Source organism: Pipra filicauda, unplaced genomic scaffold (genome assembly GCF_003945595.2).
Source record: "Pipra filicauda isolate LSUMZ 115617 unplaced genomic scaffold, ASM394559v2 scaffold67_size6003252_pilon, whole genome shotgun sequence".
NCBI lineage: Eukaryota > Metazoa > Chordata > Aves > Passeriformes > Pipridae > Pipra > Pipra filicauda.
This window is the reverse complement of record NW_024104842.1, coordinates 5,247,099-5,267,660: the sequence shown is the minus strand read 5'-3', so window position 1 is coordinate 5,267,660 and position 20,562 is coordinate 5,247,099. Positions and strand designations below refer to the sequence as shown.

Here is a 20,562-nt window from a genome sequence, read left to right as displayed (position 1 = left end):
GCTTTTTTAAGAGACAAACGTGTCTCTTAAAAAAAAAACAGGGAAAAACAGGGAAGACCAGTTTAGTACTATTGAGTATAAAGAAGATGACCTAAACAGAATCATCACACAATTGCAATTACATTGTAATACCTTTCACAGTATTCCATTAGTAGTAGTGGAAATAAAAAAGATGATAACTAATATTTTAATGCTGCCTGTATTTAACTTGTTATATCTGCAAAGCCAACAAAAACAAAAAAAGAATAGCAGATCAGAATAACATCCACTTATCTACCTCTCAAAACATTTGATTTTATCACTGAGGGGAGATATAAAAGCTTCTACACCTGTTCTTTTGTTTTTCCTCAAAAGAAAACAATTGTACATCCATATGTATATTACTAAACAATATCATCTTAATAAACACTGACTATACACTGACTAACAGAAAGGTTATCAGCAAGCACCAAACTAGGCCACAGCAGTACCTGAAACACAGGTTTTCACATTCTGAAAGGAAGGGAATTTTTAGCTCTAGGAAGGTGGTTTCAGTAGAGTGTCTGTGGCACTTCCAACAGAGAACACAGTGACAACAGATTTACAGATTGTAACTTCAGTTAGTTTACTATTTGATTTCACACCTTTAAAAGGAAGGGAATTTACAATAACCTGAAATAGCTTTGACTGTAGTAGGAAAATGGTTTTAATGTTTCTATCAGGGAGAATGTTTCTTCGTTTTCCATTTTAAGAGCATGATTCCCTTGTTCCGTGGCCTATATATCACAAACATGTGACAGATGGCACTAGCTGGCCTTGCATACTGAAGAGAAAGAACTGTAAAAAGCTGCTCTTAGGAAACACACCCAACATATCTTGTGATGCTGATTTTCTAAAAAACTCCATTTGGAAATTGTTCCAAACACTAGAAAAATATAAAAATCCAGCTGATACAATACATGCTTGATAATCATATGTCTATTTCTGCTGCATTAGTAATCTGCTCAAAATCAGTGATTAAGTAAGCAAATCTTGTAATACCTGGTACTTTGCAGATAGAGTGTTCACTGCAGTTTATTAAGTTATAGAAGAATAACTAAATCCCACACCTAAGTCAAGCAGATTGCTCAATTTTAACAAAGCCTACAGAGCTCTTAAACTGACAAGATAGGCAACATAAAACATTCACATCTTACAGTCAAAATACTATAAAGGCAGTTTTCAGGGTAATTTAAACCATCCTATTTATTTTCTTAGGCTTCCTTTGATTTATTTTCTTAGGCTTCCTTTGACTCTCAAGGAACTAAAATAACTACTCTACAGCCACTGAAGGAATTCACATACCAAACAAAAGTTTATGACTTCTGCAAATTCCCAACAGGTATTTCTTTACTTGGTGAGGGTAAGGGGGGCAGGGGGAGGGGAAGCAGCTACCATTAGAATGGTGATAATGTTGACAGTGAAAATGTCTGGAACTATAAGGAACGAAGTTTCACAAAACTAATTTAGAAAACAATATAATTAGAGGTTAGTCCCAATGAAAAGGGATCGATAATTCCAAATCATTTTATAACCATCCAATTTATTAAAATTTCATGGATTTAGAAATGACTGTTTAAAGAGAGAAGAGCCTACCATTGAAATTTGTGATTTTTGAAGATATGTCCCCTCCATAAGTAATACCCATCTGTACAGTATGTGTTCATATGAATTTGAATACATTTGATTTATATTAGCTTACAAGAGTTTAAAGTATCTGTTTTAACTGTGTCACCCTGAAGAAACTAAAATCAGGCTATAATCTAGCATTTGAGAAAAAATACTGTAAAAAAATTCTTTGTCTTTTTTTTTAGACATTTTTGGATTTGGGGTTGTATTTTCCCCCTCAAAACAAGCAAGCAAAAAAGAACTCATTCTACCCTATCCAGAATCTCTCTAGGATGCCTCCAGTATTTTGGAATTATTGACCACAATCATTCAATATTTTAACTTGGAAATAAAATCATAAATCTGAGAAAATTGCTGTAACTTCCTGGCTTTTAAAGAGAATTCAAAAACAGCTCCAAATTTGCTTAAATTTTTAAAAATTATAAATATTTATTACTTATCTATATTTCCAAAGCAGATATGAACTGCAACTGGTATATACTATTTGAACTCAGACAAGAGTCCAGGGAGATGAAATCAGGGACCAAACTGCAGGGCCAGCACTCAGATCACCTCTCCTATTCCACAGGGCTGCAGCTCTTGGCTGAATCCCCAAGGGCTGAATCCTCCAAGGGAAGTTCATGGCCTATTGCAGGTTCTTAATTAATTCGTCTCTCCACAAGCCTCTAGGCACCACGTGGGATGTAGGCTCCCCATGGAGCAGACAGGGAGTAGGGCAGTTGTGGCAGCCAGGGCAGCCCCAAACCCACGGCCAGGAGAGTCTGTGGTGAGGGACCGAACCCCTCAGGCTTCACTGAAATGGGGTCCTGGACTAAGGGAAGGGTGAAGAGAGGCCCTAAGGGAGGCCGGGCAGGAACAGTCAGGGCTGTTGATGCCCTCAGGGACATTCATATAGACATTTCTGAATGGCATTGTTGGATCTAGGTACTTTGGCTTTTATTTTAGGCATTTCAGGAGTGCTGTGGCTGTTCAGACTTTATTTATGCCCTCATTATGCCCTACTTTCTCTACAGGGGTCTGCTACTTTTTTTAAATTGCAGTAAGTAGCAGCACTGACAAAGATAAAAGATACAGGGTAGCTTGTGAGTTGTTTTATTTTCATTCAGAACAAACACTTGTGGAAACAGTTAAAACAGACCTTATCTCTTACCACTCACGTAAGTAGCTCTCAGATAGGGATTGATTTTTATTCTGAATGACATTTGAAATCCAGTATGCTAATAAAAATATAGATAGAAACCATAAGTGTGATTAAAGATAATCTAACACACTTCACTCCACTGCAGCATCTGCCTAGCACATTTATCACAGAAAGTCAGACTGCAGGCCAATCTGAGACACTTCACAGCACTAGAAGCATTAAGAGCCCAAATGTATTAAATAAAGTTAAAAAGGTATAATTTAGTAGAGTACACTGCTAGATTTTTTTTTTTAATTCTTATAATTTCTAATCAGCACTTTGAACAACTAGTTTTTATTTACATTTCAATATGAATCATGATGTAGGCAATGCACCGTTTGTTTCTACTTACATATTCTTCCTTCTGCTTTTTGGCCTTTCAAAACTATCATTACCATAGGGCTTTTGTACTGCCAACTGTTAATCAATAGTCATGACAAAATATCGAGTATTTTTTCTCCCTACAAAATTATTTTAAAAAGCACAGTAGTATCTACTTAAACAGGTAAAAAATTAATGTGTGCAAATTTCTTTGCAAGTCACACAGTTTATCCAGTTCAAAGCAATGGCTCATCTGCTTTTAGTCAAAACAGTTGCTCCTTCTCCCTTTAAGACATAAGTTTAGAGACCTCCTTCACAACTGAATAAACTGAAATTTCAAATACAGTACGTCTTCTAAACAAAGAACTGGGTTTAGCATATCTTTTAGTAATCAAAGGAAACAAACAAATCAAAAAGTTACTAGCTAAGATAATTAAATGCCAAGAAAAGAAAAATTACCTTTATAACTCCTTGATCTTTTACAGTGAATTATATGCATTTGAACTATGCCCCCTGACTGATATTTTCACTTAAGTATTTGACAGAGAGAAGCTGGAAAACTTGCTATGAAGAGAAAGCATCGATTTGTGGCTGTTCTGCACTAATGGCTTCCTAGGGAATAATAAAATAAGTTAGAGCCTAATGAAATGACTGATCTTTCTTTCAGGATAACAATGAACCTTAGCCGTCAAGTCAAGTCAGACTCATTATTCTAAATGAAAAGCCAAAAAGGCAAAGCAGAAGTTACATCTTCCTAGCAACCCAATATATTGTTATACAAGGACATTTAAATTTCTTGATCCAAAGATGAAATTTTAATATGGCATAGCAGTGACATACTTATTTGGTACATGCTCCCTTCTGGCTACTAATCCCACAAAAAGTACACTTAACATTCACAGAGAATCTTTGAAAAGGATGTTGATAATATAGCCCTTGACAATTTAAGAAATTTAAGATTCTGTTTCTAGCTCTTATGAAAACAGTGGTACCCAGTCGGATCAAATATATATATCTTGTTCATTTTCCTACCTCGAACAATGAATAGAAGGAAAAAGTAAGAGCAGGCACATTAACAGGATAACCCCCAACACTGTTCTAGCCTCTGGGACTTCCTGAGTTGGCTAAGTCATTCGACTGTCATTAGAAACCATCAATGGATTTGTTTTCCAAGATTATCCAGTCTTCCTTTGAGCCCATAAAAATTTTTGGCATCCATAATATAATCACAGTATATAACTAGTTTCAGAAATCTTTTATGAAACAATTGAAGAACCACCACTTGTTCCTTCTGGACCTGTTTCCTCTGATACCTCAAACTTCTTGTACTGGAATAGAAAGACAATCTAACCTCATGTGCCATATACATCGTATCCTGAATTTACAGACTTTTAGCATAACAGTTCTTCATCATCCCGTTTCTAGACCGAAGAGTCCTATTATACTCAATTTTTAACCATATAGCCTCTGTTCTATAATTCTAATAATCCTTTTCTGCCTTCTTTGGGTCACCAATATTGTATACAGTATTAATGAAATGGATGAAAGATGGATTTATACAATGGCATAAGTATGTTCTCTGTTTCTCTTTGATTTTTCTGGTAGTTGGTATTTGGTTTGTTTTTTGACTGCTGCTAAGCCCTGGGATGCAGTCATCATGGAACCACCCATCATAAGAAGTCAATGTTTTGACAGATGATCAAATCATTTCACTTCTCCAAAAAAGGGTCATGAAAGAAAATATTTACAGATTAAAGGATAGGATTCTTCAGCTTTAGTTGCAACAATTAACAACCAGGTAAGAATTTGGATTTCAAATACCTAAAATCATTTTTGAAAGAGAAAATTTTAAAAATATTAGAAATATGTAATTTAATTTAAGGATACAGTAAACTATTTTGTTAAATGTAATAAAATTAACAAAGAAAAGGAGATGCTCGACAAAACAAAGGCCTTCCAGAAATAGGTTTCCAGGAGTAGCAAAGCATGAAACCTTCAAAACAGATTATTACTAGATATACCAGAGACAATACAATTTTGACATTTCAAGTCTCAGGGTTCTGCACAACTCTTCGGTTACTTCTTCACTGTATTTATTCCCAGAACTGTTACTTGTTGCACACTCCTGTTTTACCTATTTAGAGTATAGAGTTCTGGGGGGTTTTGGTTTGGTTTTTTTTTTAAAGTAAGGATGTATGGAACAAATTCATCAACATTATATGAAGTACTCTTCAGTAAAAACTTAAATTAAAACTGTGGGATATTAAATAGTATTACAAATTGCTTGTAAATAGTAAAAATATCAGCACAGTCAAAACTTTATCTGCTGAGCTTATCCAAATCATTCTTTCTATGATTTTCATTAAAGGACATTTTCTTGAGTCAAATTTATATCTCTGGAGGAATTTTTCAGCAGTTTTAAAAGGAAACAAGTAAAAGAATCTAGTAACTTACATGGTAAAGACATCAATAACATCTCCTGCAGCTCTTGTCATCTCAAAGTAGGTTTGCAGAATGTTGACAGTTCCTGAAAGTGCTTCATGCCCACATCCACAGAACAGTGCAACTCCAGCATACAGCAGGATGGTAGCGATCAAAGATGCATAGGGAATACCTCCCAGGCATTTGATGCAACACTCGAAGCATCCTACAAGAAAAAAACCAAGTTCCAGACTACATCAAGAAAGCAAAAAGAAAGCTTTTACTCTTGAGAAACACTTTCGAAAATTAAAGACTTCAGGCCAAAGAGAGCTTCGGTCAAGTTAAACAACCCAGATCGTCAGAAAATCCGTGAAAGGTTAATTCAACTTCTGAGTTTCCTCAGTTGCTTCTTGACCTGTTAAATGTAGACATGCCCTCTGATTGGCATGAAAGGTTATAAAACAAGGTAAGGCCTATAAATTTGAAATGCTTATAGAGACAATGACCAATTAAAACTGACTTATAAGATGTTCAACAGGTATGAGCCAATGTATTTTAACATGCTCCAAAGGCTTTATGCTGTGCTAAATCACAGGAATACCACAGATATGTTAAAAGAAAGAAAAAAGGCACAAAAAAATGTAGCTTTGACATGTAATTTCATATTTTGTCCTTTAAGTTGGTAAGTTTCTATTTCATTTAGGTTAGATAAGAAAAGTAAGAATTTCCTATCCGTTCAAACATTCATTCATTTATTTACTACTTTTAATGAACAAATATAAATCTGTGATATATATATATTTGTCATATATATATATATATGTTTAGCAGCTACTTATATGCAAGATTCTCCGAAGAGTTTAAGCCATTTTCAAATATACACACATTTTCCTTAAATAGAAACCTCTTGATATTTTTGTACATGTAAAGAATACTACAAAAGGCAGTATTCCAATGGCTGGATAGTTTCTGGCAGAAAAATATAATATACTGAATATTGAATATACTAAGCATGTAAAAGACAAAATAATTCCCAATTATGTATGCTAGTTTTATAAAAATATAAAGAAAGTTATAGCTTGAGACTACTTTTGGTTAAGGACAACTTGCTATAGCAGAGCCAACTGTAAAATACCAAATGTAAAATGTGCAAATTTGTATATTTTAACTGCTGCCAAAGTTTTGCTGAGTAACCTGTTGTACAAGTTACCCACCTCCAGCAGCCATCACACACATCCATGGGTGTAACACTTTCCATGCTTCCAATACTCTGGTAACAGCATTTCATTTTCTTCCCCCTCTCTGAGCCCATGCAACTCTGGATGAAGAACACATCTTGCAATTCATGTCATTCTACTGTAGAGTGGCAGTGGGGAGCTTTCATATTCAGCAGCACAAAGCTTTGAATGTCCAGTGATCACTTTGTGTCTTTCTTCACAGTGATTGTTAGACTATGGGGCTTTTATACCCAGAAACTCTGTGGGTGTTTCATCAGTGCAAGGTCTTAGGAACAGACTAGGAAGATAAACAAATGCTTTTGAAGTAACTAATTCTGCATTTTAAGGAAACCTCTTAAAATTCCTTTGGTTCTGTTTTCTAAGATTACCCTTAATAATAACCGTGGTTAACTCCTCAGTGTTTAAAAGCCTACACAAATACTAGAAAAGAATCATTCACTGGAAAATCTCCTATCTAAAAGGCAAAAAAATTAACACATATTTAAAAGATATATATTGAACAAGAACTACAGGTAAATATGTAGTTACTTGACATCAGAGTTTATTAAAAAATTCCCATTGCAATTTTCAGCACAGAAAAAGCCTCAGAAAATTAGTACCATTGTACATCCATAGGCTTTATATGAAAAAGTAAAAAGAAGGGGAGAGATTACAATAGACTGATAATGAGAGTGATGTATGAGGGCTTGTAAAGTCAAAGATGAAAAAATAAGGTACACCCAAATATTTTCAGGGACACATAGACTGTAGGGAGAGTGTTTCTTGATATTGCAATAGCTTAGGGCAGAGTAGTGGAAGAGAGACTTCGTAAAGGATTCTTTTTCCCCTTCCAAGAAAGATGAAGTTGGAAGAGAGAAAGTTGAAGAAATGACAACACAAGAATAAGAACAGCTAATAGTCTGAACTAGAAGAAGTTTCATTAAGGCCACACCCACATAACACTGCTGTATTTAATACTGTGAGCATTGTTATGTAGAAAAGGCTGGTTGTGAAATACCTCCTGCAAGCTGCTGCACATCACTCTCTAGGTCAAGTGAGAGTTGAGCACACACCCAGAGGTCACAAAATAAGATGTCATCAATACCCAGGGTCACTAATATTGCTTTAGCTTTATTATAGTGAAATATTGTAAAAATATTTTAGCAAATGTGGGTTTTGTATCAAATGTGGGTAGAGCCCTTCCCAAATCTTCGTTTGCGAAGCCTAGCCATGATTGTAAAAATATAGTAAAATAGCATAACAAAGTAAAAACTGTATAATACAATAAAGTGATGACACATAAAAAGGAGCAATACAATGGAAAATTTAATCAGAAATAAATCCCTTTTTTCCCCCAATTGTTTCAAAATTTGAAAAATAACTGAAACAGATTCATAGTTTTTGAAGAAGTGCTTCTATTTATCTCTTGCATTAAAACTGTTCACGCTCATAAGTCTTTGAGGGAAGCTTTTAGTAGTAGAATATTTTACCAATTCAAGAACTTTTCACTCATTAAAAAAAACTCAGAAAAAAATTAATTCAACCACATTAAATTTTCAGATAATCAGGTATTCTCAAGGCCTTGCTCATTTATTCAGTTCTTCCATAGGCTTACTACCTTTCTCACGATTCATTTCATGAGTAACTCTAGACTTTTCAGGGTTGTCAAATCAACTCAAAACTAGAGAAAACCAGTGAATCAGGACTAAAATTTTAAAATGGCTATCACACATCATTCATACAACACGAGGTAATGTGCTGCGGGTAGCATTTGCTCCAGTTCTTTTCTTTCAGTTGTTCAGAATTTGAAAATGGCTGTTTAATAACAGAACAATAGAAATGCTATTTTAACTTGCACAATGATATTGAACCACCAGTACAGAATTGTGACTCAGCTGCGCAATGTGTGAATGTCTGTGTGAGACAGGCAGTCATTCACCGCTCTGAATATCATCTTCACAAGGCAGTTAAAACATACAATCACAGAAATAATTACTAGGAAAGATGAAAAAGACTCTATGTTGCTTTTATGTTTGTTTTCATCTTCAAATACAGTTTTCAGTACTTTTCACAGAGTTCACTTTTCACAATAAGCTCATACTATATAATTCAGCATCTACTGTACTTATTTTGCTTATATGTACCAATATTTTTCCCTCAGGTAAAAATCTAGATCTCCTGGGACCATGTGCCTTTACTAAAACCATCTGAACTAATCAAAAACACTATTCTTTGGAGTTTTCAACATGAACTGTACTGTTGCTTTTTTCTTTATTTTATCAAAATCATTCCATAGAGAAAATTTAAGCATGAAATACACAGAAGATGACAAGACAAGGAATTTTATTTTACATGGATAAAATAAAACTTCAAATACTTGCTATATTCAGCTATCAAAATGAAGCACATTAATGTTGCATTATATACATCTACCTTCCAGTCAGCAAAGATCTCATAGACCTTTGTTCCTCTTAGTACAATTATTGGTCTACATCAGAAATATGCTTGATGTAGGTATCTAAACTTCTGCTTTAAAGGGCTTGAAAAGTGTTCCTTATATAGGCAAATCTGTGCACACCTCTTCTAGTTTCTGGGGCTTGGGTGCAAATTTTCTAATACATCTCCAAGTGCCCTAGCCAAACATAAGCTGACCTTCTGTTTATACAACCTCTTCTCTACATTAAGAAGGCAAAGGATTTAGATTTTGAGCAGCAGAAGAAATTGTCCCTGTGATTTACATCTTATTAGGCACACAAATTGCACCACCACAATAATTTCTTTGTTTATGTGTTAGTGGCATCTGAACTCTGCCTCCTCAGTACAGATCAGGAGATACACCTGACAAATAAAACACCTAATCCATTTCTGACCAGTACATCTAAAAGAAGGAAAAAAAAAGATTCAGGACTTACATCTCTTCCCACTTCTGTCTGTGAAATTGAAGTTTAAATCAATGATATCAGAACCAGTTTTAAAATGCAATTATGCTACTGTCTTTTACATTAGTGGATAAGAAAACCCATTCACCCTAGACATTAACATGAAGAAAATAAATATTAAAAAATACATAAAAAGTAAGCATAGAGAATATGGTTTTTCATAGAGAATATTTCTGGTTTTGCTTTTTTCATTCTTTCCAAGGCATTTTCAGCTAGAACATCTAGGATGATTAATCACAGACAACTACATCTCCAAAGCATTACTGATTAATCACAGATAATTACATCTCCAATGGGAACAAGTACCTCTGATGATCATATAACATTTTAATAACATTTTTTCTTATTTTTATTAAAGAATTTTCTTTCTAATATGAGGAGATAGGACAGCAGAGCCAAAGTAAAATGCAAGAGAACTACATAAACTTGAAATAAACAAAGTAACAAAATCTTCTGTGCCTTCCATGCCTGGTTAGGTATGCATTTTTTTATATCTAAATTTGTACCACTTGTCACACAGCTTTCATGGCCAATCAACTCAAATACAGAAATACAGTTTCACAGACCATCATGAAACATGCAGATTAAGTTCTGAATTCTATCAAGGTAGACTTAACCTCAAGAAGTCAAGTACTGTTATGTAATTATTTAATTGATAAATACACCCATCAAAACACATTGTACTGAAGAAAAAGTAACATATTTTACTTATATCTAGTATCAAACCCCCCTCAAATTATTCAACATGTGGCCAGACTTTCTGATCTGAAACTGGTCACCAAGGCATCACAGTATAGCAACACACAGAAGCAATCCAGCTTCTTTAATATTGTCCCAAGTACAGAAGAAAGACAAGACATTCAAGATGGGGTTTTACTAAGCTGCAAATGAGGTGAAGCAACATTTTGGAATGAGTCGGCAAAGATCATCCCTGTACTTTGATCTGAAAAACGTATTTGAGAAGGGTTGCATACACAATCCCACATATTTGCCCTCTGTGTCTCAGGATCATTCATGGGATACATCCCCACTCTGCTCCCACCCTCTACTGTTATACAAGATGCTAAAAACTAAAATACCTTTCTTAGTCTCACTCAGGAGATGACTTCTCATTTAAATTAGCTTTCAGTTAGAATGATTACTGTTACAGAATTAGCTATCGAGCAACAAAAATACTTTTACCACAAAATTAATTCTGAGACCCTGACTGCTAGGACCACAGTGGAAAATTAAACTAGACAGTATTTTGATCAAATTGTTAAGCGTGTAAAGCAACATGTTACGTCAAAAAGTAAGAATAATGTCCCAACAAAATCACAAAAGGACTTTCAGGAAAAATGCTGACTAATTGCAAGAAAATACAAAACAAATATGCAGGTATCTTTTACACATTAAATTGTGTATCATTACTGGATCTACTTTGACTTGTTATCTCCTTACATGTTAGCTAATCAGACATCAGCTAACACCAAAAATCAAAATATTAGTCCCTAGGTCTTTACAGTAATTTTGCAGTTAATAATTTCATCAGTTACTGCACTCAACATGGGACCAAGGCTAAAAGGAATCATAAAGACTTTTTCTTACTTAGATGCAAAATTTATCCAACTAAATTGAAATACCTAAGGTTGTACATTGTGCATGTTTGCTTATAAGAATCCCCCGTCCAAGGTGATAACTTTAAGTAGTGGGGATGTAATCCGGTTATACTGTATCCAAACATTCTCCCTCTGTAGAAACATAACTTCACACAACTCCTCCATTCACATATTTACCTTTGCAAGATCTATCCCAACTGACTATGATTCTCTAAGCTTCAGTCATCATAAGAAAATTACTTAAGATATTTAAATGATACTGAGATTATCTCACCATGGACATGTCAAGTCTCCACACAGCCCCCACTGCCCCCCAGACCAACAATAATAATGATAATATTGCAGCATAAAGATCCACAATATTACATACCATTACATTTTGTCTTTAGGTTATACAAAGAATTTTCACCAACATTAAAAAAATTATAAAATCCTTAAAAGGAGTTTCAAAACAAAAATGAGAAGAAAAATTGCATACATATAATAAAGTGGTCTGAAAATGGAGCCTTAAGAGACTGAAAAAACTGAATGTGTATGTGAGGAATTTTTTAGTAACAAAAGATGCACAGTTTTATTGCCAACTTTAAGAGTTCATGTTTTCTTACAGGATTAAATGCTGAAATACTTGAAATTGAAGCAGTAAAGGTGAAATATTTGGTCCTTCAGCATATTTTGAACTGCAGAAAATATTTGGAATCTTGTCTGTAATCAGCAAAAGAAAAGGAATAGCATTTTTTTTTAGTAGACTCACAGAAATAATATTGAAATAATCAACTGTTATTTACTCCACCCTATATCAATACAAGATTGCTCTTCACTTGTACTAAGAAAATACAGACCAACAGATACTGTTGTAAAAAGCCCTTTTCTAAACTGAATTTAATTCTTTGAGAAATTTTATTTAGAGATTTTAGAATTCTAATACCATCTCAGGCCAGTAGTCCAGTGTAAATTCAAATGTGTCATGGAATGCAAGAAAATTGCACAGCAAAACATTTTTTTTCAAAAGGAAAACTACTAAGACCTTCAAAGACCTGATTTAAAAACTCATTTATGAATGTGAAATTATTTTTTTCATTGTTATTTTCATTTGAAATGTAGGGATCTTCAGATTACATGGTATTTTAATAAAATATAGTACAGTACACAAAATCCCTCCCTCTCTTACTCATATGGATGCTCTCTTGATCTGAGTAACAGAAAATAATAATTAAATCTGAACAAAGGCAATAGAATTTGTACATTTTTGTACACGGCTTAAAATTAGTTATGATTTCATCCAGAACTGTCCCTTGTTCTTGTTGTCCCTTGTCCCTTGTTAAACACTCAGTACTCCAGTTCAAATTGTAATGTTTAAAAAATTGTATTCACTAGAGAAAAAAAAATTAATTCATCAAGCTCAGTACAAATCACGGTACCTCTTACATTAGAAATATAACTTAGATTTGCATTTTCATCATATGCATTGAACACATTTCTTCACTCATATTCAAGTTAATTAAATCTTGAATGGATTGCTTATATAGATTCCAAATAATGAACTGTTTTAATGTAGCATGGTAGTAAAATGAAATAAGATACTTCGTCAATGAGAAGAAATATTGTTCTAAGAAATCTTCATCTATAACACTGACCTATTTAAACAACTATATTTAGCAAATCAACATAGCAGAGATCTATAATTTCTGGGTTACTATCACCTGATACAATAAACTTTCAAAGCCAAATTAAAGATGTATTCTATATTGATCAAAATTATATTAAAAATCAATTGTCATCTAAGTTTAAAGACAGAGATAACACAAAGAAACATGGTTTTAATTCTCATCAAAGCACAAAGTATGGCAACTTAAACAAGGAATAAGTGGTCATCTCTTTCTCCTAGTTTGGGAGTCATGTATGTACTTATCCCAAGATAACAAACATGTTTCTCTTGCTCCATCTGTCTCAACTGCTCTGAAATCTGAAGGGGAAAAAAAAAAACCAAACAAAAAAACCCAAACAGGCTATCAACAGTCTCTTTTCCTGGATAACTGAGACACAGCTGTATATGGATAGATATACAAATAACATATACACATATATGTGCACACACACAGTTCTACTATAATGTCCAGCAGGAAAGAGAATTAAACGAAAAATCTACCAACCTATCTGTTGAATATATGTAAAAAGGCAAATCTGAATTAACCACCATGTACAATAATTTCATCCCATCTTTCACTGGTCATACTTCAGCAATATTCAATGGCGGAAGGACAAAAATTAATTTTCCATCATACTGGATTGTATCAATGACCAAACAGCTTGTTGAATTCCTCTGTTGCACCACAGTATTCTGCCAAAGTATTTGTTGCACTTGGATAACTTTCTAATGAATTATGTGAATCACTAGGTATGATATATTAATAAAAAAGCACTGTGAAGCACTACACCTGATTAGTACCTTTTGGCAAAATGCAGATCTAAGATGTAATGACAGCAGAGAATCAGTGGCTTGGTAGGAAAGTCTCATCATGAATCATGATCAAAGGTCTAGATTTCATGTAGTGAAGGTGCATTCCAAGCTTTAGCAGAGACTGCACAACATCCCAAAGAGCTACTCTGTATTTCTTTCCTCCTCCGTAACTCTCAACAACAAAGGGAAGCTATCTTGGATTAAATGAAACTAATTTTTTAAAGAAAAATGTCTCATTTTCTTTGCCAGCCAGACAGGAAACTAGCCTTTTCATCACTATTTTTTTTCTTCTTCTTTGATGAACAGGTAAATCATCCTGCATGCTGTATGCTTCCTTTAAAGTATCAGTGTTACCTCTCCCAGCCCTGTCAATTGTAATTTTAACAAAGAACTAATTTAAGCAAAAGCTCCTGGCTGCACACCTCATGGCTTGTCAAAGAAATTGGCTCAGTTACTATTTAGGTACCTACACAAGGCTCCATTTAGTAAGGCATTGAGCATGTGCTTGACTGAAAACATGTGGCTTGTCTCATCAACTTAAAATCAAATTAACACTGTAACTTCAATAAAATACAGAATATGAGGTAGATATCCAGAACTAAATGCCATTATATCAGTAGATATGACACCTTTTTGTTTCACATTCAAAGAAGAAAAATTTACATGTGAGATATTTATAAATATCCATACTAGTTTTGTTTATCTTGGCCCAAGTAGATAATGTTTCTGATGAGAGAGGAACAGATTATTAACTGAAAACATCAGAAGATTGGTTTTACAGGCACTGTTATAGCTTGTAAAGTAAAACAGTGCAATTTTTTTAGAGAAAGTATTAACTAAAATAATATATGTATATACATGCAAGAATGTACACACATCTTTGAAAGAAACTACAAACAGAAATGAATCCTTATATTTGGGATATTGATGATTATTTCAATGTACAGAAAACTGTGTTGCGACTAGCTGTTATAGAGTCTTCAGTACTTTAGGTTTATTGCTGTTTAATGAGACAAATCTTAATCTAGTAGTTAATAAGTATTAAGGTTACTGACACAGAGCAGTCGCTGCCTGAAATACAAATTAGTCAGGCATAACACAGTCAATCTTTGTAATCTTAAAAAAACCTTCTGGTTGATTTAACATAGACAACATTTGTCAGCTTCAAAATCATTCAAAAGCTAAGGGGACAGGAATGAAACAAACTAGTTGCACAAATGTGATAGAAAGAATGAAGAAGTGGGTCAATTAATTCAAACAGTTTGTCCATTACATGTATTTTTATATATCATATATCTTAGATTTGCACATTAAATAAATGTGCATTATTGTTAATAAATAGGTTATAAAAATGTTATATGTATCAATAATTCATAGATGATTATTGGAACAATTATAAACGTTTCTGGTTTGATCTGATTGAAAACAATAACATTTTGTAAGAACATTAATTCCACGCAACATTTAGTATATGTTCATTATAAAGTGAATGACAAGGCTATGGATCATAAAACTAGAAAATAAGTATCCTTTTCATCTCTCTCATCTAGAGTTCATAGAATCAATTCCTCAATTCTTTTCCTCAGCCTTGAAAAGAGCTATTTCTTCCAAATGGAAAGCTACTATGGAGTATGTACTGAAATGTAATTCTGCACTAATTTTTTCTCATTCACTAATAGACTGAGTCATACTGGGCTTTAAACCACATCTTTTTTCTTTCATTTTCCAAATCTTACAAACACAGAAAACATTGGACAATGAATTTTCTGTGCACTCATCTGTTTAAATAGAATGTTCTGCAAACCTCTTATATATTTAATAGGTATTTGTGGTTTTAAACATCTTCAATTTAGAGAAGGTAGCATCCTCCTTTTTTTTTTAGGTGGTGTAAAAGAGGAACAAACAGGTTATTTGCCAAGTGACTTTTCAGTTTGGCACTCAGAATAAGATTAATATGACTTCTCAGAGTACTTACACATATATAGCTCTTTATATAATGAAAGCACATTTTGCTGTTGACATTTCCAGTTCTCTGTGCTTAAAACTCAGAAATAACAAAAATACAATTAAAGGTAAGTTGTAAATACCTTAATCTCAGGAAATTTTCCAGCAGCTGTGCAGGGCATAGTGGTCAGAAGCATATGAATAAAATACCAAATATTCAGCTGCCTTAAATGATCTTTTTTACCTTACAAATCTTTTCTCTGCTGAAGCAGACAGGGGCTGTAGGTTGTACAGCTATTAGCTGATAGCAGTGGATTTCTAGAACTCAAAAAGCCTGGACCTTTGGATACAGTAGCAATTAAAATTTTCATTTACTTGGCATTATATAGCCCTTTCTCTTTATTCTACATCATATACAATTTCTGATTCTACGTCCTCATATTTTATATCACTTTTATCTCAAAAGTTTTTCTTCGCTTCGTCTGCTCCCTTTACCCTCAGACTGTCTTCATCTTGGCTACTCCTATTCCCTTGAACACCTATTTGCTAAGAAACAATCAGAGCTGATAATCTTGCTAATTCTCTTCAAAGCTGGAAGACAGAAAGCTCAACTGCTCTGTGGAATGTGCACTTCTCTCCCCACTCTTGTTTTACCTGTCTAATTCCACCACTCCTCTCCAAGGCATTGAGATAACATTGAGATATTCCTCAATGAAACAGACATGTACAGGTTGTCATATTTACTACCCAAAAGGGTAGAATAACTCCAAGTAAAGTAGCAGAAAAACGAATTATAGAAAGCTTCAGTCTGAAATTTTGAATTTTTCTGGAAAGAAAGCCATAACCTTTTAATAGAAGCATTATATGACTGTCATTCTTACATCTCAGAAAGGAAAAATATTAAGAAATAGATGGGGCAGATAGCCATTATCCTTCAGGACATGACCAGTTAGGTGGAAGACTGCTCCATGAAACTAATTAATGCCACTGTACACATTTTTCAAAAAATACATGTGACTGTGTATAACACTTTAAAATGTACTACTTGAACTGCTCTGTATAGTAATTAACAGCTTAATCTCATTTAAAACCAAAAACTATCAGTAAGTAGTTTTCAGACATAAATAAAACACAAACATAAGTGTTTGCCAGTGAATTTAGAATAAACAATCTACAGGTATCATTTAATCAGTGCAAATTTACATATTTTTTATTTTTATTGATAGCAACTTTAAAGATACAGGTCATAAGCAAAGTCTCTGTGGACCAGTGTGTTACATAATTTCTTAAGTCTACAACTAATAATCTTAGTGATATCAAACAGAAAGGTTTTTACTGGAACAGAGTAATTACATCCTACCAAGATCTCGGGTTAAGTAATGTATTTCTTGTGAACAGAAAGCTCTGCAACCAACTTCTATTGGCTTCAAATAGATCATATATTTAAAACCTAAGCTATCTCCCACTGGAGTTAAACAGCCTTTATTATTGATTCCAGCAGGAACAGAAATCTCAACAAGTATTTAATGCAGTGGCAATTTTTAAAGTAAAGGAATGAATAACCGTATTGAGGAAATTGACTCTCAACCAAACAGATTAGAACCTAGTGAAAGATCAATATGCTTTAAGCATGCATTTCATTTTCACTCTTGATGTATAATGGAAAAAGCATTTATACTTTTGTATTGAAATACTAAAAGATATTTACAGCTAATACACAGGAAACAGACAAGAAAATTTCATTTCAAGAACAGACTCTGAAATAATATTTCATATTACTCTTACTCATCTGCTCTTTTTCCATGAAAACTACTTTCTTGTTTCACAAAGGTTCTTTTGTAAGATACCTAGATACAATTATTTTCATTAAAGTTTATAGTTTAGTCAAAACTCGATAGGATGCTGAAAGTCACTAATAAATTTTAATATATTTTAAAGTTAGACATCTTGTAGCTTTCTGGTTTTGTAGTTCTTTTTGCCCCTAAGTCTTTCTTCAATGAAAAAAAATTAATTTTTTTGAAAGGATGCAAAAAGTAGAATATTCTACTGATTCCGTGCTTTCTTGAACCTGTTGATCTTATTTTCTTAGCTAAGAATAATTTGAAGAATGAGAAGGTAATATAAAACACTGAAAAGAGTTCTTCAAGAGCATAGAACGTGAAATATAATTATTATGCATCAGAGACTTTTTTTGCCCTCACAGAAACCTAAAGTAAGGGAACTATTTTTAAGACAGGCACACAAAAGAGCAAGAAAAAAATCTGTGAAAGAGCAAAGACAATAAAAATTGGGAAATATGCTAAAAAATAAAAATGAAGTTTCCATTTAATATTTTTATCCTAATGGTCACAGACTAATCACTTTTTTAACCATTGATTATGAGTCCAAGCAGGGTCAACTTAAACCTTACACTAAATGGTGTTGAGACCGTAACTTAGAGTTAAATAGAGTTTTCTTTCTAAAGTTTCTAAATTTTTTTTTTAGAAAGAAATCAAGTATGAATTTATGGATTTCAGATAACGTATAATGAAATATATCTACACTTGATTTGCTCAAAATATGGGACTACAAGACTGCATGAAATTCAGCAGTACACTGACGGTTGAATAGATACAGATATCATCTAATATTTATATACCAGCAGCACCTTCCTATGTCCTTACCTAACTTTAAAACAGGAAATGCCTGCAGTTTTTATGTATGGTTTATGTTGGCTTTAGAATGCTTTATTATTACAAATTTTGTTTTTTTCCTAAACTCCATATACTAAGGAAATGAAAGATTTTACATGAAACAGAAAAAAGATAGGTCAATCCTGAAATAAGAAAGCATTTTCCAGAAACCATGATACGGGGTGACTGGCTCTCATTTCTCATGTATCTCCTGTTCTGCTGGCTTGCTCTACAGACAGAACTCTGTAGTTCTTCACAGTTACACCAGTGTGATAGGATGCTCTCTACTGTCACATTTCACAGCAAGCAATAACTACCTTCCAGTATATTATTTCACTGAAGCAGTTCCAGAAAGAGAAATCAAAGCAAAACTCAAGAAGACAATATAACATATTTGGAAAGAAAGTATAGATATAAAAAGATAAGTTCAAAAGAATATTTCAAAAAAGGATTAGTACTTTGGTAGTGAAAAAAAGTCTTTCAAATTCTATTTATAGTATGTAAGATTTATATTGGATTTTCTTTACGTAAAAGATTTGTAGTTATTTTATTGTGGTTAAACACAGAAAATTTCCAGAGAATGTATTAGTCTGATTTTGAGACACAAATGATTTTTCTCCTACGCTCAAAAGTTTTGAGCTTAAAAGCTTTCTAATGTAACATATTATCTTATAAAATATGCTGGTGCTTTAAAGTAAGGTCACTACAGAAAGGGAACAACAGATACTTTAGGAACACATACCTGTTATTACTATACAAATAAAAGGCATTTGTCTTTTTTACAGCAGTGATCTTTACCTAAGATTGCTGTTATAAGTCCTGTGTTGACTATGGTCAAATTTGGTGAATATTAAATTTGTTTTCATTTTATTATGTTCAGTTTAAAAGTTTACTTACTCACTCAATAAACACGAGCTGAATAACATTAAGACTTGTTTGATAAAGCAGTTTAATGTTATGTATAACTTTGTTAAAAAAAACTTTTTTTTAAGAAATGAAAACGTAAACTTTTACACTAAAATTAAAGTCACAATAGTTGTAAACTACTATTTTTTTAAAGCTTGAAACTGTCAAAATTAATCCATTTCATCCTTTCTGTGCTAATTTAATTAGAACAGCACAGCTATCTCTAGAAGTAAGCCATTTAGCATTTAAAAAAGGTCACAGTCTCAGGAAGTCTTATTGAGCTCCTGTACAGTCTCTTCATTGTATCACTATGCTAAGAGCAATATATGTTACTCCTGGGAAATGAAAAAAATATAGAAGTGAAAAGGTCAACAGGAAGAAAGGTTTGAGATTAAAAAAAAATAAAACAAAGACAAGCACATTTGAAGAAAAATAATTTGCTACTGTAAAAGATATGGATCTATGTGTATCCATAACATACTTACCTATAAATATTTACACAAGTCAATTTAGGTTAAACTGCAGTTTTTTGAAAAGCAAATGGAGAATGTGTCTTTTCTACTGTATAAATTTGTATGTTCATGGCAATTATATCTAGGATTGGGAATGCAAAAATAAACAATTCTGCCTGGGATTTCCAGTATGCCTTTGCAGTGCCATTATTCCAGGCACACACCTTTGCCTACATTTACACAGGAAACTCATCACTTGCATATGAGAACAAAGCTGTGTCGTACTCAAAAGCTGTTACAGTGTGATAACAGGACACCATCAGGCTACTCACAATGGCAATATAGACAACATTTTTAAAATGGAAGAATCAGACACATTTGTGATCTAATATAATCCATAAAAACTACAAGTAGACAATTCATTTATTTTGGCTGCCACTACACTTCCTTTTGAGGTAGTGAAGGAGCTGCATAGAGCTGTACAGACTGGCAAAAGAGTTTTGACTATGTTAAGAGGTATTTTGAGCAATGCTTTCACCCACCCTCCCCAGCCATTCCAGAAAATATTATTCCTTTAAACTAATCTTTTGGAAGGGAAATTATGATTTTCACAGATTTTTCAAATGGGTTTTTTTGTTTGTTTTTAAAATGTTTTAGCATTTTCAAATGAATGTTTAAATTTAAGCTAATTTTCTTTTTTAACTGTTTTTATATTGAAGATTTAATTAAAGTCAAAATTTAAAAAACAGTTTTTGATAAAGCCAAGTGATTTCTCTGAGTTAATAACTAATAAAAGAAACAGATTGC

The 20,562-nt window shown here is 33.2% G+C and overlaps 1 protein-coding gene across 1 annotated transcript in view; it reads right to left on the bottom strand.

Moving 5' to 3' along the window:
- Positions 1–20,562, bottom strand: part of GPM6A (glycoprotein M6A) — a 118,605-nt gene that overhangs the window by 31,462 nt on the left and 66,581 nt on the right. Inside the window, exon 2 of the mRNA XM_027741595.2 lies at positions 5,603–5,795. Within this exon, the coding sequence (XP_027597396.1) occupies positions 5,603–5,795 (193 nt within the window). The remainder of the gene's footprint in view (positions 1–5,602; positions 5,796–20,562) is intronic.